Source organism: Falco naumanni, chromosome 1 (assembly GCF_017639655.2).
Source record: "Falco naumanni isolate bFalNau1 chromosome 1, bFalNau1.pat, whole genome shotgun sequence".
In the NCBI taxonomy this organism is placed as follows: domain Eukaryota; kingdom Metazoa; phylum Chordata; class Aves; order Falconiformes; family Falconidae; genus Falco; species Falco naumanni.
The window spans coordinates 75,599,380-75,623,169 of NC_054054.1; the positions used below are offsets into that span (position 1 = coordinate 75,599,380).

Sequence of the window (23,790 nt, forward strand, 5' to 3'; positions counted from 1 at the left end):
AAATTTTTATGGTTTCCTCAAAAGTCTAGATTTCCTAGTTAGCTTAGAGCTCTTCATCCCAGATACAGCTACTGATCAGTGCTGCACGTGCAAAACTATAAAGCACTATTGGGATAAAAGAGGTTGTACACAGCTACAGTTATTGTCAACCATGTGAAATTCTGAAACAGGATGGTCTAAATGAAACTAGTATTCGGTTTCTGACTTCTAGAGCTTCTTTCTTCCCTATTACCAGCTAATGATTTTAAAATATTTTTTCTTCTCAGTTGCTTTGTGTGAGTGGATAATGTTTATAAACATAAAGAGGTATAAAACTTACTTCAACTTGTGGAGCAGCGGTTGTGCTTGCTGTGGAAGAAAAGGAAGGAAATGCAAGAGGTTTCAGAGTTCCTGCTGAATACTGCTTTTCCATCTGATCTGTCAAAGGAACTAGTGGGAGTGTGAATATAAAAGTTATTTGGGCTTTTTCAGTATGGTTGTGCTTCTGTGACTTGGAAGTTAATTACAAACCCTGAGATGAGGAAGGGTTTTTACTATGGAAAAGAAAGCATGTTTGCTGCAGCTTTGACAGCTGTCACTTGTACACAAAGCAGCATTTGGTGTCGTTTGAATTTGCATGGATGCACAGAAATCTTGATGGTGATGTGAACTTTTCTGTACATAAGAAAACATTTTTCATGTTTTTTGTCCACTACTGGGTCTTATTCACATCGAGATTACAAGTACAGTCATTAATGTAATGAACTGAACATAGCAAAACACTTTACTGGCAGCTTTGAGTTTAAATAGCTTCTTCACACTTTAAAAAAAAAAAAGTATATTCCATAAGTGGTAAATAGATAATGTGTGCAAGCTGAGAGACTGCATGCCATCAGAGGAGGGAGCCTGTACCTGGCAGAGGTTCTTACCCTGTGCCGTTGTTGCAGGTCATCTTCTAGTGAGGGCAACGATGGACACTTCTGTGTTTCCCTTCCTTCCATTTCCCTCCCTCAGGTGACATTTGCCTCAGTCACACACAGACAGGTGCGTTACCTACCTTGCTGCAAGCAGGCACTGCCAGCCTGCTCTGCACTGCTCCATGGCTGTGCGGGTCTTGGAGGAGGGATGACAGCGGCAGCCGACTGCAGCTCGCTCTGGGTGCTGGAGACAGGCTTGTGGAAGTGGCAGCAAAGTTTCCGGTAGCAGCTGTGCTCCCAGTCTTCTTGGGGAGCTGCTGAGAGCTGCCCGGTCACTGTTGCGGTAGAGGCAATGTGAGTTTTGGCAGACCACGCCGATTGCACAAGCAGCCTGTCTTCCTTCCGGGCTGTGGTATTTGGTGTTACCCTTGAACTGGTATTTCGGGCTTCCCATGCAACGTGCTGGAAGGTCTGTTCTGTAGATGTCTGTGGCTATCTCTCTATGAATCTCTGCGTACCGTATGGGGGGTCAAAATGACGCAGAATTGAACTCCTGTGATTTTTCTCTGGCACGCTGGCTTGCTCATCTGCCCGTCTGCCTTCGTGGCCTTTCTGATTCCCTTGCATCCATGCCTCCTCCCTCGTGCTCTTGCCCCCCGATGAATTTGGCGTTCGTATTTGTGGATCTGTTACAACATTGGCTGGGTTCAAAATAAGCGGCGCTGCAGTCTGCCTCTGGCTATATACAGTGGCGGAGCAGGGTGCTTACCTGGCCGCGGGCCAGCATCAGCTCGGCTTGCACAGGGAGCTTCCTCCGGCCTGGTGGAAGCTGCAAAAAATATTGGGTATTTCATCTCCTAGCTACAAAACCTGCGGAGATGTTCCTTTCCACTTTATTCTGTGCGTGGAGAAGCTTTTATAAATCAATAAAATCCTTCAAAATTCAAGAGATTAATGGGCTCAGGCAGGCTTTTCAAACATCATCCAAGCTTGATCTACTTCAGATCTCTGTTGAAGTTGGTTGGGGTGATCAAATCTGCTGAGTGACTTGAGTTTGAAGCTGAGCTGACCTCACCTAGAGCATTCTCCCATATTCTCTCATCTTCTGAACAAGCTCAGAAGTAATAGGTGCCTTCACAGCCCAGCACCTGTGGCAATGCCAAGTGCTGGCGCAGCCCCAGGGGAAGGTAGCAGGGAGGTGCTTGGTTTCCAGCACCTGTGCTGCGTTATCCTTTCTGCTTTTGTTTAAAGTAATTTATGCAGCTTCCCATCTTTTCTTCAACATGCTGTGCTCTTCAGCAGATCCAGTTAATAGTCCTTTGGGGGCGAAATGACCTGGGTGGCATTTCCTGCATGTTTAGAAGAGGACAAGTGTCCTGCTCTGGAGGGTTACAAGGCTTAAATGCCCAGCAGGGCCACCCTTTTATCTGGTTGGAACAACTAGGTGAAATTCATGTGAAGCCCTTCTTAGAGCAGCACGGTCTTAAATTGACTTAAACCATCAGTCCACCACACCTTTAAGCTTCAGCATCCCAGCAGCTCATTCTTACCCCTGTGCCAGTACAGGCATGATGAGCTGGATCAGGGAACTGGTTGGCCATACACCAGGTAGTTATGTTTGAGCAAGGTCAGTTGACTGCTGAAGCACCATTTTGTCAGGGGAGCTCCAAGCCAGCCGGTGGCAGCCTCTGATCTCAGAAGCCTGGGGAGATTGCAGCATAGTCAAATCGACTTGCCACAGGTGCAGTAAAACTGGGGAATTCATAGCCTAATGCATACACCAACAGCCATTTCTTTCATCTCTGAAGATGTCATTTGTTTTTTTTTCTCAAATTTTGCTGTAATAGATAAGTTGTTTAATTCTGGAACAGCAGACAGCGAAAGGCTTTGGTGGTTTTGCTGGCAAAATGCTTTATTGTTGCTATGGGAATAGTCCTTGCATGCTACGGAGCTGGAGTGACTCCTGGCCGCTAGCAGGAGATCTGTTATGCCATGTTTGTGGACACTGAGAAATGAATTAGATTCTCAGGATTTAAGGAATGTAACTTAAAAGTTTTCTTCCACGAGCACAGTCAGAGGACGAAGTAGACATAAGTGTTACCTCTGTTTCACTTTTGTTATCTCTGCTTTATAAGAGTATCTTGAACTGCAAATACAAGACAGAGCTGCACACTAACTTTAAAAATATGTTTTATTTTTAGCTCCCAGGAAGATGAGCGGCCTATGTCACCCTTCTATGTGAGGTATTTACTCATTTGTTTTACTTTATTTTTCTGTGTGGGATTGACTCGTTATTGGAGTTTCATGTGGGGAGTGATGCCAGAAATGCTGAACAGACTGTAATCAGACTGAGGATTAATGTTAAACTCTTAATTATTGCTCAGCTAGCGGTATGAATGAGTCTTCAGAGATGCAAACTCTGTTGCAATATTTTGTATTTAGAGATGAGGCTCAGGGTTTAGTGCCAGTCTTGTAAGATCTTAATTAGAAGATGGACATTCGCTTCCTCTTTTCTTCAGTCATTATGCAGCATAGATGCCTGTCATGAGTAACTTGTAATCTGTGGGCACAGGAGAGATTTTTGCCACAAGCTTTGAGGAACTGGCAGCGTGTGCTGCTCAGAAAGAAACCAGGAACCAGATGGTGAGTCAGCAGCCCATACAGCAACTGCTCCGCTGCTGCAGCCCAGAAAAGCAGGAGAGTGCCTGGGTCCCCAGCGTGCCTGCCTGGAGGGAATAGGGCTCATGCTGCATTTGAACAAATTGCGTTTCTTGTTTTGCCAACTGGAGGGCAAAGTCACTGCTTGTAAAAGGCCTCTCATTCTATTGACATCAGTGAAAATTTGCTCTGCTTGCTTCAGTAGCAGGCTCAATTCCAGTGCTTTCATTTATACTTAGTAGAAGAACAGGAGCCAGGGCAATTAACAGTGAAGGGCTGCAGAGGAGGGCGGGCCAGATATTATAATTGGGTGCTTTGATCTCTGTAGAGTTTAAACAAATAGAAAGAAATCCCTGTGGTGCTTTTTGTGAGAGCAGTGATATTTCGGATTCTTACAGTGATCTCTTAAATTTATTCATTCACTTGCATATATTCCTATTTATCTTTGTAGCTTGAGTTTTTTCTTAGAGAATTTTTCTAACGTAATCTACAGAAAGTGTGCATTTCATGCATACTTTTAATATGCAGACTTCCATTAAAACTGTGGGTCAGTGAACCGTTTATGCAGCCAGGCTAATCCATGGTCTTGCCTTCCTTCCTGTTGATGCACCATTATTCCCTGCAGTGTATTTGTGCAGATGTTTCTTAGTCTGTGCTTCAGAAGCTCCAAACTGTCTGAGGAGGTTCTGCCTTTTCCTTTGGGAGATTATTTTGTAGCTGCATACCTTCCCTTATCATAAGTTTTCCCCAGTTTAAATCCTCATCCTGTCTTTCCATTGAAAATGGTCCCTTTCTTTCTGGCTGAATGTGACCTTGAAATGATGGTAGGCTTTTGTTACATTTCTATATGTCTTACTGCTTAAAACTGTACTTTCAAGCCCTTTCCTGGGTCATGGAAAGATGATCCAGGTAGGAGATTCCTGACAAGGTCAGCTGAAGGGATTGCCAAGGAGATGGGGAGACGAGGAGTGGACCCAGGGAAACTGGTGTCAAAGCAAAGGCATTTCTGAGAGGCAGGGAGTGGGTTTGGAAATGTTAAATGGACGTGTGGGCGTATTAGGATGGGGAACAAAGGATGAGTGTGTCCATTGGAACGAAGGGACGGCTTTCCATTGGAATATTTCTTGCAAATAGAAATATAACAGTCAGGAATAAACACATAGTGGGAAAGTGAAGAAATGGCTAGTAGGGGCAGAGAGAGAGCAGCACACCTTGCAACGTAAGGCTTCATGCCAACCTTGTGTCTTCTGTAACGTTGCTGAGACACAATTACTTGTAAGTAAAGCTAGCAGCTTGTAAGTCTTGCTGCTGTTTATCACACATCAGAAATGTGTACTTCTGAGGTCAGTTGCCAAGTGCAGTTAATTTGGCAGGACAGCTGGTGCTGGCTGGGCAATTCATGGTGCTTCAACAACTGAGAACTTGAGTGGGTGGCCAGTTTTTTCTGTGCAACTTTGAATGTTCTAATTGTTGTGCATGACGTATGTAGGAATTGTGTTTCAGACCATGGAAAAGGAAGGGGAGACAGTCTGCTTTAGCTGTCTGATGGTCAAATCTATTTGTATTGCTACCAACCACACTTCATAGTTTGAAATACTGTTCAAGTAATCCTTCAAGTGAATCAGGAATGTGTATGTACAGAGCAGCCATTGCTGCACGCAGAGGGCTGTACAGGTAATTATGCAACAAGGTAATTAAATAGGAATGAGAGCTCTTTAGCTTCCAAACACTGCACAATACTTGGCTTTTGCCAGACTGAAGGAGCATCATGTCCCTCCGTAAACGAGTTTTGGTAGATCAGACCAGAGACTTACTCACTATTCTATACGCTATTTCTTAAAATGGCACTGATTTAGGGGTTGTCGACTTGTTTGAGTTTTTTTCTTTAGACATTGGGAAAGTCATGACCAAGTGTAGAATTAATTACCACTGCTGCTTTGTAACTGAATAAGCAGTGAGTAAGTGGTAAATGAGACAAAATGTGACATAGGTTTGTCAAGAGAGGTGGTAGCAGTACAACTAAATTATTTTTTATAAGACTTTCCAGAGAGTGGAAGAAAAGGAGTATACCTAATCTGTCTGATGTCAGTAAAATGCTTTATATGTCATGCTATCTGTATGGGGAGAATGGGCATTATACTAGAGCTTCAAGATGGGTAGTGAGGGTGTGAGACCTACAGGTACTGCTGTAGGAGAGGAGGGAGGTTGCTGGTGGAGTTCCTTAAGTGTCATTGACTTTTTTTTTCATTGATAGCCACTGGCATAATAAAATAGAGTCATGCTCATGAATTGGGCTTATAGCAGAAATCTAGGAAAGGTGAATGGGATGAGGGTGTCCTTCAGGAGAAAATATATGACGATGAGCTGTGATACAGGATGGTTGAGGTAGATACAGATAAAGATAAGCATGAAATATAAAATACAGGATGAAAAATAGTAACATAGGTAATAAAGTCATACATCTCAGGACTAATAATGAAAATCCATTACATGAAAGGGGAGTTCCTCACATTTGGAAATGCCAGGGAAGAAAAAGATGTGGGCATTCTTGTTTGTGGAGGGATGGAAGGGAGGTATGAGATGAAAATGAAATAATCAAGTTGAAGTAATCACGTGACAGTGGATATATAAAGTGAAGTATTTTCAGTATACTTAGAGAAAGAATGGATGCCCTTGCACAAGAGTCAGATGAGGCCTCATACAGTTTCAGTAACTCCATGTTCCAATGGCATTAGATTTGTGAAGATGATTAGAGAAGCAGGCAGACCCTGGTATAAGATGGAGAAAATAGCAGGGAAGGCTTATTCACAATAAGAGATAAACCAGAGTACACATATTCCCTTCAGACTTTAGAGAGGGGGAAGGATTGTTTATGTTAAGTAACAATACTGACGCAAGAGAAAATGTGTACAAACAGGCTATGAATAAATTTGGGCAGAAAATCAGAAATTTTGTAACTGGAGCCCTCTTTTGTTTGGCACTGCAAGGATGAGATGGGCTTGACTAGTTTGTAAGATCTGGGGTTTGTGTCCATTCATCTACTGCTGACCAGGGTTATCCTCTCCCTCTCTGTACGCCTTGGTAAGACGATTTGTTGACTCAGCTGTGCCCAATAGCAGGCAAAGAGATTTCTGGGCTGTTAAAAGAAGAGCCTTGCTGGGTGATTGATTGTTCCAGAGAGCCATGCCTGAAGGCCATTTATGTTCCAAAACCTTTTGTTGCAAAACCTTGTGGCAAAGGGAGTTGAGATTGTTAAAAAATACGTAGTGCTGTTCCTTGTATAATTCTGTAGTGAGACTGTGAACGCCAGCTGTACTGAGTAATCGGTACTGAGAAACACTCTGCAGTTTCGGGTAATGAGAGCAGCATCTGGCAATGGCAATTCCCTGTAAGCACACTTCCACTCAACGTGTGCAGTGAGTTTTTAGAAGACAGGGAATCTACAGATGTGCTTCGTGCTGGTGTACATGCTTTAGATTTGACATCAGTCACGTAGATGGTTTCAGAGGAGTTTCCTGATGACTATATCCTGAGATAAACCAGAGTGATATTACAGGGAAAAAAGCAAAAGCTTTGTAGCGGGGAGCTTCCTTGTTAACGTACAGAGCATTCAACTGAAATTGGGATGAGAGCTGACATCACAAGCAGTGCCAAAAATCTGCATTGCAGATACCCATGAGTGCAAGGCAAGGCGCTGGACAGTTTCACCTGGTTTAGTACTTCTTTTCCTTGAAGTACTAATATCCTGTTGGCAGTATTCAGTACAGCTGACTGTTTCTTCTTTTAGCAGTTGTTATTTGAGACAACTCTTTTTATATAATGCAAGTCAGGTATTCTTAGCCTGTAGTATATTGGGTAAGGTGGTTTGGTCTGTTTGTTCTCAGGTCAGTTTTCTGAAGAAACTGAAAATTCTTGTTCTAGTTCTCGTGCCTGCTCACAAATTTGCTTGGCCGCCTTCCCACTGGATGCCACCTCCTGAGTGGGACATACCAGAAAAGGCCCACAGGATTGTTGGACCCTTTTACAAGTCATGATTACGTTGTGTGATGCACATTAACGTCCTGTATCACATTGGCACTGGCTGAAAATAAACACCGGCCTGCTGGATGCCTCTGCTCACACGTCCAGCTACTGTGCAGGTCAGAGTTCCCCTTAGGAGTATTTCCCTTCTCTGTAGAGGAACCTGTACAGACTCAGCCATCCAAATTCTCCAAGGTAAATTGAGTGGCTTGTATGAATCCCCTTCAGGCTTGTCTCTGCTCCAAGCAGTAGGTGTCAGTGTGCACCCATCATAAAGGGTGATCCCAGTACAAGTGAAACAGCAGGAATCCTGAAGAAAACAAGACAGTTGCTTTCAGTGGGTTTAGTTTTCTGCATGGTAAGAAGGTAGTGTCAAATATAATGTACTGCATTTAAAGCAAGGGTAACTGAATCTGAGCTCACAAAAGCATTAAGATGCTGAGAAAACACTGAAAGTCTGTCCTCTGTGTGATGGGACATCCCAGTAACTAAAAGCACATCTCTATTCTTAAACTAATTATTTTCACATTTTATATGGAGACACAATCCTCCTTTTTGGGAAATGTGTGTCAATTGAAGTAGTTGTCTTAAAATAGATCCAATGTGAGTCTGCAGTATTGCATGACACTGTGTGCCATAGTTGTGGAGAGTGAAAAGTGTTTCAGCTATGTAAGTACCTATGAAATAGGAATTTCCTAGGCCACAGGTTGGAATAATGTATTTGGAAGGACTTCAGAAATTTACCATCTGAAATGCCAGAGTCATTTAAACATCTTCCTCTGTGCTGGAATGGCAAAATGGTAAGAAGCTTTTGCATCTGTTGAGGCTTTCTTACTGTTGTGCTTGGCTTTAAAAAAACAAACAAACAAAAACAGGGGAAAAAATAGCTTTGCTTCCTGCGTAAAGCAGATGGAGATTAATAACGCAATGAAGGCCCTTAGTTCCAGATCGCAAGTATAGCTTATGATTTAGGCCATTAAGTATGGTCAAGAATTAATTCATTGACTTCATAAATGAAAACTCAGTCTGGAAGAGTACTACGTCACTAAGTTTGCTCTGGCTGATATTTTTACTTTGCTCTTTTATACCTGGATGCCCTAACGTTTTGCTCAGTAGTACCTTGAATGAAAAAAAAAACCAGGTGAGGGGGGTGGATGTCCAACTGTTAGTTGCCTGCTGTCACAGGATGCACAGTGCAGATCAAATAGGGTGGAGGTATTGCATGAGAGAATTCTTACTCCAGTGCGTATCTTTTAAACCTAGAGAGTACTAGTCAGGGGAGGCAAGGGAGGTTAAATGTGTTAAAGGTGATGGAAAATACAACCTTCCCATACTTGAAGTAGAACCAGAATGGGACGAGAGGCCATGCAGTAAGAGTTGACCTTGTGTGTGAAGCAAGGTGTTATCCAGAGCTGGTGACACCTCGGAAAGTGAGCAAGAGACTTCAGTAAACAAGTTAACACTGGGAAGTGCTAAAGGTCAGACTTCCCAAAAGGAAAAGCAAGAAGGTTGTAAGAAGCCAGTTCAGCAGTTTATAGCGCTTAAAAGAGCTGTGTGCCTTGATGCAGGTTTTGTGGCTGGCTTTCTGAAAGTCAAAGTCCCCAGAACTGGGAAACACTCCTGCTGCTTTCCATCAGCTGAGGAGAACCTTTAATTTCTATCGAAAGTCACTATTTCTCAGCTTGCTCTGTAGCAGCTGCATAATTTAATAAAGATAATCTAGCTGTGGAGATAATTGACTATACATATCAGTGAAGTGGAGCAGACATGAGGAGAAAATAATTAAGCAAAGCAGAACATGAGTTCCCATTGTCCGGATGATTTACTGAGCAAAGCAGCCCTTCCGAGGCAGCTGCCCATACAGGCGGGCATGCCAAGAGGGCTCTTCGGGGCATGGCTCTTCTCTCATGCTCTGTGAAGCTTAAATCCAAAGGCAGAGCAACTTTTGCCACCCAAGAAGTTTGGAAAACCCCACAGGATATGCCCTGCCTGCCTGGTTGCTCTTCTGGGCTGTGAAATCCTTACAGGGCTGTGCCTTTCCCTGCGTTTAGTAACGCGCTGGAGCACCTCCTGCTCTGTCCTCTGTCCCTGAGCAGGCTCAATTTCTAAAGCCACTGTGTAACTCTCCCCTCCACCATTTGTTTTGACTGTCAGCTTCCTTGATGTAAAAAAGGTTGGTGCAGAGTAAATAAAGCAACTTAGCAATGCATTTAAATTAAGCTTCAAAATGAAATAGCAAGGAAAATTACCAATTGCGGAATTAAAAGGAATTTAGTGGATCTGGAAAAACTCTGGTTTAAAGTCTCCATCTTATTGAGAGAAAGCTAATAAAAGAGCATTAAAATATCACAGGGCTATGAATAAAGCTACATTCGGTATGCCAGGAAGCAGTATTTAGGAGGGAAATACAGTAAAATCAGAATATCACAGCTTCATTTTGTAGTCATCCACCCCGCTGGCATGTAGCTGTATACATATTTTCTTGTTATTTGTTGGTAGTTTGAAAATCACCGTATTAGTGGCTCTCCAACAGAATCTGTATCATCTCAGTAGGGCTTTTCTAGATACCACAAAGTAGTTGTTACACAGATACGGCATCGTTATGAATTAGCAAGGTTAATGGACTTAAAACTGCATTGGTGTTAGTAAAGCACATGATTCACTGAGAAATAGACAACTACAGTATTTATTGGGGTGTTAGGGATTTTTTTGGCATTTTATTTAGGTATTTTTGCAGCTTTATCATTTATTTCTTCTTTTTATTACTTTTTGTGTAAAGAAGCTGGTGCATTTTCAGTAATGATGCGAGTGGTTTGCAGATAGTCACTGTTGGCCTTGAACACCACAGAGTTGTCAGCATGAAGTTTTACTTACATACAGTATCTAGCCTTTCATCAAGTTTATGTGAAGGAGGAGTTTGCATTTTTGCACAGTGTTAATTCCGTTGGAAATAGAGGGAAGAGCTATTTCCTGAGATCTTCTGTCTTGTCTGATGAGTATATATACCTACGTTCTGGGGATGTTTTAAAAAAAAACAGAATCCAAACAATCCGATCTCCTCCCCATCACCACTTTTGTGAAATGAAAACAGAGAAGAAAGGTGTGATATGAAAGACACCCCCACTCAGTATGAATTGCAAGTAAATATTATAGGAAGTTGATACAATATTAACTTACTCCCACACATGTAGGAACAGTAGTCAGTGTATGAATTGTATCTTAGAACATGGTTTAGCCTACCACACTAGCATCTTTCTTCCTAATTCATCTCCCACGGGAGGCCACATCTTAAAAAATGGTTTCAGGCTGTGAAGAGCCCGAATAGTTCATGTAAGTGAACGGGAAAGAAAGTAGGGTACTTGACATTTACTCTTCAAATTTCAAAGCCAACCAGTAGTTAATAGTCAAGATACCACATGTGGAAAGAGAGGGATCTTGCAAATATTTTGTTTTCCTATGTGCAGATTGCATGCCCATAATAGTAAGTACGGTAATATTTGTTTGTATGTCTTCTGTTCATGAAATCATCTGAATGACACAGCTGCTGGGATGCTGTGCAGGTGATGTGGGATATACTGGCAAATCCATGTTTTTCACACGGTGCCACTGCTGCAGGGACCTGTCCCTGGGCTGGAGACGAGCACCGGGTGAAACTGGGACTGGAAGAGAAGCACATGTGCTTCGGGCACACTGCTTTGCTCACACCGAGGGGAGCACTGGCTCAGCCAAGGGAAGCTGAAGCGTATGGGGACTCTGATTTGTAATCAGTTGAGTGTTTGTGGGGGTTGTACTTCACTGCAGGAGTTAGGCTGGTTTGTTAGTTCGGTTAAACTGGCTGTAGTGGCTCTTCATTTACCCTTCTCGTCCTCTGTCACCTGCCTTCCGCCACAAGTGACACTCAAACCCAGGAAAGCCACAGAGCGGTTATGACCTGAGAGTGCTGCAGCGTCTTGGCTGGCTCTGGGTCTGTACAGCGAAGTGTGAAATATTTGAGGGAAGCAGAGGAGGAAACCTTTGGCTGGTGGAGGGAAGTCAGCCGTTGGTGGTTCTTCTGCATTGAAACGGTTTGGGAGAAGGTGGTAAAGGCTGAAAGTAATGGATGGTGGTTTTGGCAGGAGGCAGAATTTGTGCCCAGCCTGGCTCATACCCTGGCCATGCAGTGCCATTTCATTGGGATAGATCAGTCGGTGGTACTGCTAATTCCGTTGCTGATAACAGGGCTAAATCAAAATGAAACCCCTAGGCATGTAACTTACTTGACTTAACAAAGATCACAAGAGGAATGAACAGGCAAAAAGTGTCACCTTGTCTGCAGAGCCGAGTCAGTGTGGGGGAAGAAGGGGCAGGATGGGACTCAGCTTGGCAAAGGGAGGCGAGCAGTGACAGTGTAAGGCAGACCTCAGCTGCGCAAAGTGGCACATCAGCTTGTTCAGAAGGGCTTTAAACAGCAAGCGATGACACCTACAGTCACGTTGGCTCTGCCTGAGCCTGAAAACAGACAGAGGGAAAAGAGAAAGAAGAGAGCATACGTTTTATTTTTTAAAACGTGAAGCAAAGAACACGAGTATCAGAGTAGCAGGAGAACTGTGCAAAATATGTATTTTGACTTTGTCGTCCATTAATATTTAAAGATTCTTAAATATTAAGTCGCCTTTCACAGACCATACATTTTCAAAAGACAAGGACACTTGTGATAAGGCTAAAAACAACCTGCAGCAGCAGAAGGGTAAGAAGAAAGCCAATAATCTGGAGCATGTTGAGGTTGAAATATTTTCTGTTACACCTTGGCCTACTGCAAGGGCATGACAGGAAAATTAATTCTTTAGGATATTGGCATTGTCAAAATGCACCACAATACCATGGGAGTGAAAATTCCTTAAGGGGAAAACCCTTTTACAAGTCATGTGCACGCGCATGCAATTGCTGTTGAGACGACTCAGACCTTTAAATCTTAGTACTGCAAAGAAAAGGGTTTTTTAAGACCTTGTTATGATACTTAGATCTAACTTTCTCTGCTTTTTTTCTTTTCCACAGTGCCCATGTATCACAAGTCAGCAGTAACATTCCTGCTACAGGAGAGTAAGTATCTCCTACAATTTTGTAGCTGACTTTTTTGTATGTCAGAGCTTTTTAAAGTATTGCTGGTTATTCGTTGATTTCTCTTTAAGAATTGTGCTTACACAAACAAAAAGACAATGTTTCCCAAACCAAAGCATCTGCAATGATAATAAATCACATCCTTCTGAAAAATTCTCAGGCCCTTGGTTCTTTTCTCACACTGTGCCTGTGATGTTTTGGTTAGGCAGGACTTGCATATTTGGAGAAGCCATTCATACTGTGTCATCCTTTTGCTCTTGTTTGCACCCTGTTGTACCCCAGCAGAGGACAGGGCTTGACCCCACTACCATAACTGGGAGCAGCAGAGTTAACAAGTTGGTTCCCTTGCTGGAGCTGGAAATTCCCAATGGTTGATGGGTTTGCAGAACTGATTCTTGTCAATACATGAAACACAGACATGTTGCCTGGTTAAACCACATGGCGTTTTGCAGTTGCTAAGACCTTTTGACATTTTTGAGAACTGCAGTCTCAGCAGACTTCTAACTATAGCAACTTAGCAACAACTTCTGTAAATTCTCGGGAGAAGTCAGCACAGGTACAGGTTCCCATACTCATAGCTACTCAGTTGAAAATTAACCAGCAAATCCTGCAAATAACTTTTTTAGTTATGGAGAAAGCACTAGAAGCGATATATGGACTTTGGACAGGCATGTTTTTGAAAAACTCATTCTTCAGTAGACTACTTAAAGCATTGCAAGAAACAGGGGTGGGGTATGCAAAAATGTGTTTCTAAATGATCTTTTAACATACACACACACACACATTTAGAGTTTGCCCATAAAAACTTCCTCGGAAGGAAGGATATATTACAAGAAAATGTTAGTACCAAAATGAAGGAGATTTGATTGTGTTGAAAGTTGAAGTAGTCTCACATCTTTAACTGATGCAACTGCAGAGGGTCCCTTGCTGTGGCTTGTGTGGAAGCCCTCTTACTGCCAGTGGGCGTGCTGGTGATCGCACTCCAGAGCAAGTCAAGTTTCGTTGTGGGTGCATTCATGGCGTAAGAACAGTGCGAAAGCAGCATGAACTCAGGTGAACTCAGAACCAAACGCATGCTTGGTCACCGAGTTAAGTGTGTGAGGAGGTTGTAGTGAAGTGCTGTTTGCATGTTCTCATCCCTCTGTGGGAGAGCAGTGAATCACCTTGCAGATGATCCTCATTGCCTCGCTGAGCTCGGATTGTCCAAGAGGCTTGGCCGGTGTCAGCATGGCTGGATATCAAATACATTTTTGTCAGGGCAAGGACTGTTAAAGTGGAGAGTGAAAGTTAGGCACCAATGTCTAGTGCAGTAAGTGAAATTAGCTGTTTTACTGAAGGTTCAAACATCCCTAAAAATAAAAAAGAACAAGATGAATTGGGAAGGCTTAGCTCTTCTAAGGGTCATCAGGGTATCTGAAGATTTTGGCTTAGCTCTTTGCAGATGTCAGAGTGCTAGGACATTTTATACTGCCTTGCCATCGTAAAACATAACCCTCAGATACCCTTGCTTTATTTAATGTTGCAGAGAGGGAGCTCCACAGTCTTTGAGCTCAATTGACCTTATTTTTCGGCTTGACAGGTATTTAGAGAAGACAATCCGCTCAGCCGTGGAGCAGCATCTCTTTGATGTTCATGGCTCAGGCGGCCAGAGTTCAGAGGACTCTGAATCGGGAACATCTTCAGCCTCTTCTAATGTGTCTGCCAGGCAGAGGAGGCGATACCACAAAGAGCAGGAGGAAGCCCGGAGAAACAGAGACATGTATGAGCCTGATTTCTTTGTTCTGGAAAGTATATTTCATTAAGTGTACCCTAGTCATGTCCTCTTATCAAGGCAATGCTTAGTTCTGTTATGAAATGCACTGGCCCTTGCCCTGTGTTGAAAGTGCAGAGCAGGATGCAGTGCCTGTGCAGAGCTCCATTGCATCAGTTAGAGCTGGAAAATGTAGTTTGTTAGAGGTCATGGATCTTACCATGCGCAAAGCATGATAAGAATCCGGTTTTTTACACAGTATAGTGGAGTTTTTAATTACAGTATTTGTTGCTTTAGTGGAAATTCCCAAGCAGTTGGCCCCATTGCCTGTAACTTTCTTTAGATAAAAACACTGCGTTTAGATGCTTTTCTGAATTCAGAATGCCTTCAGAAATGAGATCAAGTTCCCCTTTTGTATGTGGAGGCACAGCTTATGTTTAGGTTTATTGAAGAGACTTGGGAGTTTGTCTGAAAGTAGAAAAAACTTCCTTTTGCTTAATCAATTTAAGAATTTTTATCCACCCTGTTACACAAAATTTAAGAATTATTTAGTGGTGAGTTTCATCAACTGTCTATCAAAGAGTAAAAATAATACCTGTTTTTCCTTTTATGCCCCTCTGCTTGGGGCATATATTGTGTGGTACAAATGTATTACCATCGCAGCCTTAACAAACACTTCCCCAAGGCATAGCTGTCTTTGAGGAACTGTAACGACAGACTTTGCAAGGCCGTGATCTGAACAGTGCTTACACATATATCTAGCTTTTAACACAGCACTTCTTTTTGTAAAGAGTGTGTATATTTGACTGTAGTATTGAATTGCTAGGATTTCAAGTTAGATTCCCAAACAAGCATTTAGTTTCTTGGGTTTTTTCTCTGGGTGCCGAATTCCCCAAATCCTATTGGATCTGCACCTTCCTATACAAAGCCACTTCTGTACAGGTGCATAACCAGCAATACCTTGTGTTATTACTGCAGCCGTGGTATTTCCCAAAATGCGTCAATGCTACTGTTGTAAAACAGTCCGTAGTTACAAAATAATAAGCCATTTCCATAGTGAATGAAAGTACGCTGTGAAGATGGACTGGGAAATCAGCGTTTGCAAGTCACCCAAGTATCTGGCAGCAGCTCTGAAGTAGTTTTTCTTGTTTAGTAGCCCTGCCGACAGGCTTCTCAGGTAAGTAGGTCAGGGACAGGCTAGTGTACGTGTTCGGAAGCATATAGTACTGCAGGGCTTTTTTTTCAACATTGAGTTACAGAGCTGCCTTTAGACATGGTTGACACAGTAGCTCAGGTTCGGTCCGTAAAGCTGGAGACAAGGATTTAAAGCCCGCTGGAAGTTTTGAATGCTCTCTATGGTTCAGATTGTTTTCCCTGGTTCCCTTAGGTCAGATTGCTGGAACTCTTTGGGGTGAACTGTCAAACTTGGGAATTCCTTTCAAAACTTCTTTCGGTTGTTGGTTTGATTGTCAGTGATTTAATCTCTTTGCCTTGTGATGTATCACAAGAGGATTTGTAATGCCACAAGATGGGACTTAAGACAGGAAGAATGTTTATCACAAAAACACATAGGTGAACTCCCAGGCTTTGCAGACTACGTGATCTAGACACTATGTATATGTAATTGGTCTGCTCAGGGGTTTGTAAAAACTTCCACAAAGGCAGGTGTCATACCTTAGAAGTTTAATCATAGAGATACAAAGAAGTATTAGAAATCTCTTCCACCAACAAACCCTAGAGATTCATGATCTAGAAAACCTCTGAAATTTTCTGGTTTTGTTTTTGATCTGAAAACTTTCTTGTGCTGGCAGTGTGCAGATACTACAGAGGAATGGGTTTCTTGTCACACCAGTGGAAGTCTAGATAAATTCTCCTGCTGTTCGTGACAGCAGGTTTTGGAGTTGCACAACGCTGTATGAGGGAGCTGCACATACAACAGTTAGCAAATGTTCCGCTTTCAATGTCAAGTGTAAGCGGCCTGCCTTTAGCCTCCAGCAGGGTAGGACAGCGTAGAATGAGATGTGTTGTGTTTCTATTGTTCCCGTAATGCAGTGATGTGTTATGTACGTGCATCTTCATTATTGCACAAAGTAGAGGGAAGGCTGTGAAGGGAAAGCTGCATGCTAAAGGACCCAGCAGGCTAATTTTGCTGGGCAAGGTAATCCGTAGGCCAGGCTTCTGGAAAACATGCCTAAACCCTGCTAGCCCAGAGTGTCCCAGCATCATGGGATGACTTCAAGCTAGCTGTCCCATTCACTTCCCAACATAGCAGAACAGTTCTCTGTCTTAGCCATTGCGTTGCCATTGCAGAGTTGCATTCCCTTTTCTGTTTTTTGTAATTTCCAAATAGGAATCAAGCATTTGGCTAAAGCACCGCAGTCCTGCTCTTGCAGTTGAGAAGATGAGTAAGAGGGGCGATTATGTGGTGGCATGCACCAAAGGAGATCCTTGGACTGCAGCTGTGAATCACTTTTCTAAGTTAAAAGCATGTGTCTCAAAGGAAAATATGCTGCATATTCTCTATAAAAATACCACAGACAACCAGTAGCTAGTCCCGTCTCCTTGTGAAGTCAGTGGGATTCTCTGCATTGGCTTTAGTGGGAAGTGAATCAAGTCCCAAATGTTGATCCTCACAGCTTTCTCACCTGAGGTGTATACACCTGGCTTTCACTCCTCAATGGGATTTAGCATTGCACAGTGTGTGGTGTTTGCTGCAGTAGGAAGAACCAGAGATACTGGTTTCATAGGCTGTAGAAGACGTTGACGGAACTGAGTCAATCACCATGATGCATTTCTCTATTGCTACCATAAATGTAGCGGTAGAGTGTTTTAAACAACCTCTTGTAATGTCCTTTTTCTTTTTAGGGAAGTCGTCAACAAAGAAAACATTCCTTCTGGATTCAGCAATCTTGAAGACTGTATTCTAGCTACTCAAGAAGTAGAAAAATTACAGGACAACAGCTCTGGATATCTTAGTGAAAGGAATAAGCCAAAACGGCAGAAATCCAGCACCAAGCTTTCAGAGCTTAATGACAACCAGGACAGTCCTGTGGTAAGCTGGCGTGCTGTACTATTTGGTGCCTAGTACTAGGGTGGGGAAAAGTATTTTTTTATTTCAGTGCAATCTGGTTCCCTTGGGTAGCCATTTTTGCCTACAATACAAGCATAAGTGGCTACTTTGGACTATGGGGAACACTGGATCCCGCCCTTGTAACCTGTGATGAGGCAACTTAGAAGCCGTATTTCTGCTATGATCCTCTTACTCCATCTGCAGTCATTTTCTCTTTCCCCAACTTTTTGCTTTTTCCTTTTGAATTTGCCAAAGAACGTTGGAAAAGGAAAAAGAGAGTCAATCTTTTTCCTAGTCTTTCAAAAGTCTTGCAAGGAGGTTGGAACCTCAGATGCAGGTTCTCACATGTTTAGGTCAAGTTTATTTTTATATTCCTGCTAAGTTCCGAAACTGTAGATTGCAAGTGACTTCTTGATAAGATAACAAAGGTGTTTTATGCCTTTTCCCTGAAGTCTGTGAGTTACTGTGCTGTTTACAGTTTACAGAACGCTTTGGAGTGTGTTGGTCCAAAAAATGATCCCTCTAGCTACCTTTTACGGAGGAGGTAAATGAGACTGATAGAATATCCTAAAAATCTGGAATGCTGTAGAATTTGCCCATCATATTCGTGTGTGACCGTCACAATAGAAGACAATTTGTCAACTTTTACAAGCTGTAGAGTAAAACTGATGCACCCTCCTTCACTTTCAACCAAACCAGACACTTGTTGTAGTGTCAGCAGTTGAGAAACTGTACTGCGCTTCAGTGCAGGGTCTACTTGCAGTGGCAGAAGTGCTGTGCATCCCGGTGCCTAGCACCAGGCATGCATTACATGGTCAGTAGAATGAAAGCAGTGTGAAGAGACTGTCCTTCTGAGCTGTAGGACATTTCCTTCAGTTGTACTTGATTAATTTTTAGAGCCTGCTGTGTGTGAGTTCCTTCTTCATGTGACATTGCGTTGGGAGTCATTTTGTTTAGGTCACAAAATTGCAATTACCTGATGCTGTTACCCTGTTCAGGCATTCTAGAGAGAGGCGGATTTGACTTCTCTTTGTGATGAAAAGATGGGAAGTTGCCAAAAATTGTAGGCTGTGCTTAGATTCAGTGCTCAATATCAGTAATCATGATACTTCATGAAATAGCATGGTGAGATAGGCACACTCGCACTTTGCGTCTTTGCTTGTAGCAGTGGACTTTGATAGGCAAAGGTCGAGTGCTTACATTCTTTTCTGCATCTCTTCTGTGTACCTGTGGAGCGTAAAGCAGTTTAAATGAGAATTTCACTCAGGATTTAGGAAAGACTGACAGAAGTGTCTGCTTTTGCTGTGGACCTGAAAAACATTCATGAAGTATTGAAATGTCCTCAAAGTTAATATGTCCACTGGAATTCACCCTGCCTCTCATTTTTGGATCTCCTGAGGGGCAGAGGCTGAAAGGAACATAAAATGGACTAACCTTGCACAAAAAGCACTTTGACCAAGATGATTGTCAGTGTGGTTCTTGCTTTGCTAGAGGAGGTGTTGCAGTGGGATTGTCAGCTGGGAGTATTGTTATGAAACAGCTGGCAGAGAGCATGGTGCTACTTTTTTTTGAAGAGCAAAGGCTGCTTTTTAAATTTTCATGAGTGTGGCTTATTTCATAGTTGCATTTCAGAGACTACTGGCAAGATGTGTGGTGGTTCAGCTTTCTTTTGGCTACATCTGTACACTTCAAGTAATAACCCAAATTAGACTACCTGCTTTGGGGTATTAAAGGACATAACCTGCTACTTAGCATTTGCTAATAGGCCTTCATCACGTAAACAAACTTGTGATGTTGCATCTTCTTAGCTACCCTTTTCTGAGCTTTCCTGCTTTTCAAAGCCTGAAAGAGTATGTAGGACAGTGTGTGGAAGCTTTCCTCTTAGCTGTCTAATTGCATCTGACTCAAAAGCGTAAGTCAGCGGTGGAAGAACTGTCAGTTCCGCTTACTCTCCTGAGCAAATCAACCACAAAGCATTAAAAGCTTGTAACCGCACTTCAGAGGCACAGTAGCCAGGTGCCAGTAGGACTTGAAGAATCACTTTGGGCAAGACTGGAACGGCTGAGCTGTGTCACCTTATGGGGCTGGAGGTGTAGCAGGTGAGAGAGGGCTGTGACTGCCCCAAGAAGTCTGTACATACAGTTCCCAGGGCTGGGGCAGGAACCGTGCTCCATTCTGCTTACTGACGTCCTCCTATTTAAGAGGGGTTTGCCCACAGCCAGGGTAGAAGACCTCCTGGACACGTGCCCCAAGTGGCTTGTCTTCACAGTAGTTTTTCAAGCTCTTAGAAGACAATAGTGTTAATGTTTCTAAAGGTAGCCAAGACAAATTCCAGAACAAGTTGTCATAACCAGTTGAATTTCTTGCCCTGCATTTGTATTGGGACAACTTAACATTACCTCTGTGTACATGGCAGTCTCTTTGCGTTCTTCTGCCCGTTTAAGAAGAAACTAGGGAAGGGTTTGGCTAAGAAGGAGGGTATTTTCTAAGATGGGCATAAGTAGTCCTGCTGGGAAGATGCTGTGGATTTTGGTATCTGCTCTTACAGGACTTGTACACACCGCAGAATTACTCTCAAGTTCAGCCTGTCTGTCAGTCTGTAAAATGGGAACAGACAGAGTACCATGCAGCATTATTACATTACTTACATTATCTTGAGGTCATCTGATAAAAGCAACAAAGCAGTGAGCAGTTGTGGGTTTTTGCAGGTTATGGGCAACAAAGTCTGGGGTTTGTTTTGTTATAAACGTGCAACAGGCAATAGTCTGGTGGTTGTCTTGTTTCTAGAAGTCCTGTTGGATATTCCTGTATTTGATCTGTTTAATGGCCTGCAGCTGGACTCCATTTCTCTTATGTATCTTACTGCTTTAACATTTGCTGTATTACAGACTATGGAAAGCTTTAGCTCATCCAGGCCTATAGACAGAACAGGACCTGATGACATGGAAATTTTATCTGAAGAAAGGTGATATTTTTTTTTCTTTAAATATATGTAAGTTTTATTTTCCCTGTGGTTGTAGTACAGCCTAAGAGATCTTCCACCACAGACTATGAGGGTGACATTTAGTTATGCTGCAGAACAGCATTATCCACTGTGTTAGCTTCAAAGCAGAGCTGTATGGAGGCCCTGCATATGTTGTGTGGGCTCTGCACAGCAGCGTATGCCACCAAGACTCTTCTCCCAGCCCATTAAGCACAGCACTGAAGATGCTGATGATGCAGACTTGAGAAGTCAGCTGTGAAGCACCTGAACCAGCGCGCTGCACACGGGGGGCTGCAGGGCCTGTCTCACCTGGCCGCGGGGTCCAGCCCTTTTCTTTGTGCTTTGCTTCTCTGCGAGAGCTGTACAGCCCCACTCTGCTCACCTGAAACGACAGTTTCTCTCCACAGTTATGTTTGTGGAGACATTAAGGTTTGGATTAAGGGCACTAGAATTAATTGACATTATATTTTCCACAAATAGCTCCTGTCCCTTTGTCTACTGAATGAATTAATGTGTGCAGCCATAGCAAGAATCTAAAAACCTGTGTGTGCAGAAGTCCTGCTTGTTTTTGTTATAAGACAAGTCTGGTTTTGCATTTGTAATATGTTGGTGTTTTTTTTGTGTTTTTTTGTAGCAAAGAAAGTGAAAACGATGAGGTTTTTTTCAGGCACCCTCAGGTTGGTATTTTTTGGATTTTGTGTTTCAGTTTTGTGGTCTCTAAATGGGCTTTTTATTGAGTGGAAACAGGTAGTTAGGCATCTAGTTCTGTGAAATTGCATTTCTCCCAGAGAAATGGAGTTAGCGTTTGCTTTTATCTTTCCTTTCCTTCCTTCTGCTTTTTATTTACATAATTTAGGGAGCCTCTCAGCTGCTGAGGAATCTGAAAGCACCTGCTTCAGTCCCTTCGATCCCTCCTTGCCAAAAAGGGAAGCATCACTGAAGTCAGCACTTTGGTTTAAGTGACGCTGAGTTCCCTTGTTAATCATTACAAACAGGGTGTGTGACTGGTTATCTCCCAGGGCAGAAGATCAGCTTGTCTCTCTTGTTTTCTCTAAAATCATTTGGTCTTTTATTTATGCATTCCCAATGTTGCCTTTGAACGCGGGTCTTCCATTTGTCTTAGAAAACTGGAACATCTCCTGCTTCTCTGTAGGAATTGGTAGTTGGATGGCTGTCAGGAGGGGAGATGTGACATTGATGGCAAAAGTTTTTTCCAAAACTTTCCATTTCTGCTCAGTACCACACTCCGGCATTCACTTTATGGTGTTTTTCATCTAACTGTTCCGCAAAGGAAAGACTGGGGTTGGATTAGGTGAACACCGTTGCAGTCAGTGGTTCGTTTGAGTTTGCTTGAAACACTTCCAGGCAGCCAAGCATCTAAAATACTGGGGAGAGTTATCCGAGGTGCCTCTCCGTCAGCTGTGCACCCGTTTCAGAGGAGCACACTAAAACAGCTGTGGACAATGTCTGGTTTCTGTGGCCGTCTGGAAGTTAACTGAGGGCTGGTAGTATTTTTAAACTAGCCTCCTCTTGTGTTTTTGGTTGTTTTGGGGGTTTTTTGGGGGTGGTGGTGTGTGTTTGTTTTTAATAACAGCCACTATGCATTTATAGCCTTTGAAAGACTTTGTTTCTGGTAGGTATTATTTCCATCTAGCAGGAAAGGTAAAAGAGATTATTTGCTAACAGCTGGGCTCTGACCAGCTGTGTTTGTAACTGCAGAAGTTCAGGGGACACTGAAACTTGTAAACTGTGCGAGGGGTGTTCAGTGTTGCCTTTGGTCACTGCTCTAACTGGGCTTTAGGTGGATCTCCTACTTTGCTCCCAGAGGGTCAGTAGTAATTCCCAATGATCCTGCACTTGCTTACGAGCTGTTGTGTTTTCCAGAGCATGGATTTTGCAACACCTTGTTCCTCACGTACCAGCTTGCATGTGGAGAAGGTGCTGTCACTGCCATGCCACACAATACTCCCATTAAGCTTTTAAATTAATCTGGGCGAGGTATATGTGAATATGAAATCATAATCTTAAAACAAACTTCTCCTTAGGAAGAGTTTTAAAATTTAGAATTTTAACTGCGGGAGAAGATGTAACCTTAACCCAGAGATTGTATTATGTAGGAATTACAAGGTCCAGAAAATGTTACATTCCTGCAGGGTAATTTTACATTCCTTGTCCCTTGTAAGGCTTTAGCTTAGGGCAGCTTAAAGACGTACCTTCCATAACAAAAAGCTCATTCAGGATGAGGAAGGGACAGGGACTTTCATACTCTTTCTCACCCTGTCTCCAGTCTGAAGATATTAGGAAAGGTATTTGGAATTTGCCATAGCTACCAGTTGTGCAGACTTGCATGTCCATGGTGCAGTAAAAATACCTTGAAACACGTGTCCTGAATGAATTTTCAGTGCTTTTGTAGCCTTTGTAATGTGCCCTCGGAAGCAGCTAAGCTCTAGGATGTAGACTGATTTGAAAAACACAGGTTTCTAGTACCCAAGTCTTGATAGGGGAAGGGTGTTGAGGATTCACATCAGCGTGGCAACAAGTGTAGAGGGGGATTAGCATGACTCAGGAGTAAGGCAGCAGCATGGCTGCGTGCTTGCGTCAGACGGTGTTAGCAACAGGTGCTTAAGGATACTTCCTGCTTGTGGTTGTAGTGGATGGTCAGATGTGGGGGAAGCAAGCCTTTTAAATAAAATTGATTTCAGTCCACATGTAATCAAACAGAATACAACTTCCTGATCAGAATTCAAAGACCTTTTTGTTGCCTTTTACTTCTAGCTGCTTAAGCTGCTCTTTATGCTGAGTCTCTTTTGGAGCAGGGAGAATCAAAGCAGCTGACTTGGTTACTTAGATCTGTAGTTAGAGGTACTGCAAAGCACGGCTGCAGGAGAAGCTTCTAAAAAATAGAAATCAGGTGCCTAGTTTGAAGATTTTTGGGTGGTCATTTATATGTACGTTGTGACTGCCACCTGCTACTGAAATCATGAACTTGCTGCCCCTTGGGTTTGTGGGCAGTTGTGGCACGTCCATACCTAAAGCACAGTGGTTCTCCCTTACTTGGTTTTGGTCCTGGGGGTTGGCAACTGGTGGTATCAGGAAATCAAATACTGAATCATCCACCACTGCATGGGTTTGGAGCGTTAGTGCAAAGGTTAAACATCTGCTTTCTTGAGTCTCCTGGATTTGTACCACCACTGTTCTCCAGAACACCTAATGATTTATTAATTGTGTTAGAGGCTACATCAGTGAGCAAGAAGAGTAACCGGCTGCAGGCACAGCACAGGTCTGTTTTTTAAACAGCTTTTAAATGTTTCCAACA

At 42.9% G+C, this 23,790-nt stretch overlaps 1 protein-coding gene across 10 annotated transcripts in view; it reads left to right on the plus strand.

The window, feature by feature from the left end:
* The window catches only part of FAM13A (family with sequence similarity 13 member A), a 133,767-nt gene that overhangs the window by 80,426 nt on the left and 29,551 nt on the right, over positions 1-23,790 (plus strand). For 8 of the 10 annotated variants that reach the window (XR_005828720.1, XM_040599503.1, XM_040599516.1 and 5 more), the window contains 6 exons: positions 3,098-3,139; positions 12,609-12,653; positions 14,251-14,430; positions 17,287-17,473; positions 20,380-20,456; positions 21,109-21,151. Coding sequence is in view for 9 of the 10 variants with exons in the window: in XM_040599503.1 (XP_040455437.1) it covers positions 3,098-3,139; positions 12,609-12,653; positions 14,251-14,430; positions 17,287-17,473; positions 20,380-20,456; positions 21,109-21,151 (574 nt within the window). In the remaining variant the exon portion in view is untranslated. The remainder of the gene's footprint in view (positions 1-3,097; positions 3,140-12,608; positions 12,654-14,250; positions 14,431-17,286; positions 17,474-20,379; positions 20,457-21,108; positions 21,152-23,790) is intronic. The other 2 variants (XM_040599534.1, XM_040599525.1) reach the window with 2 other exon arrangements.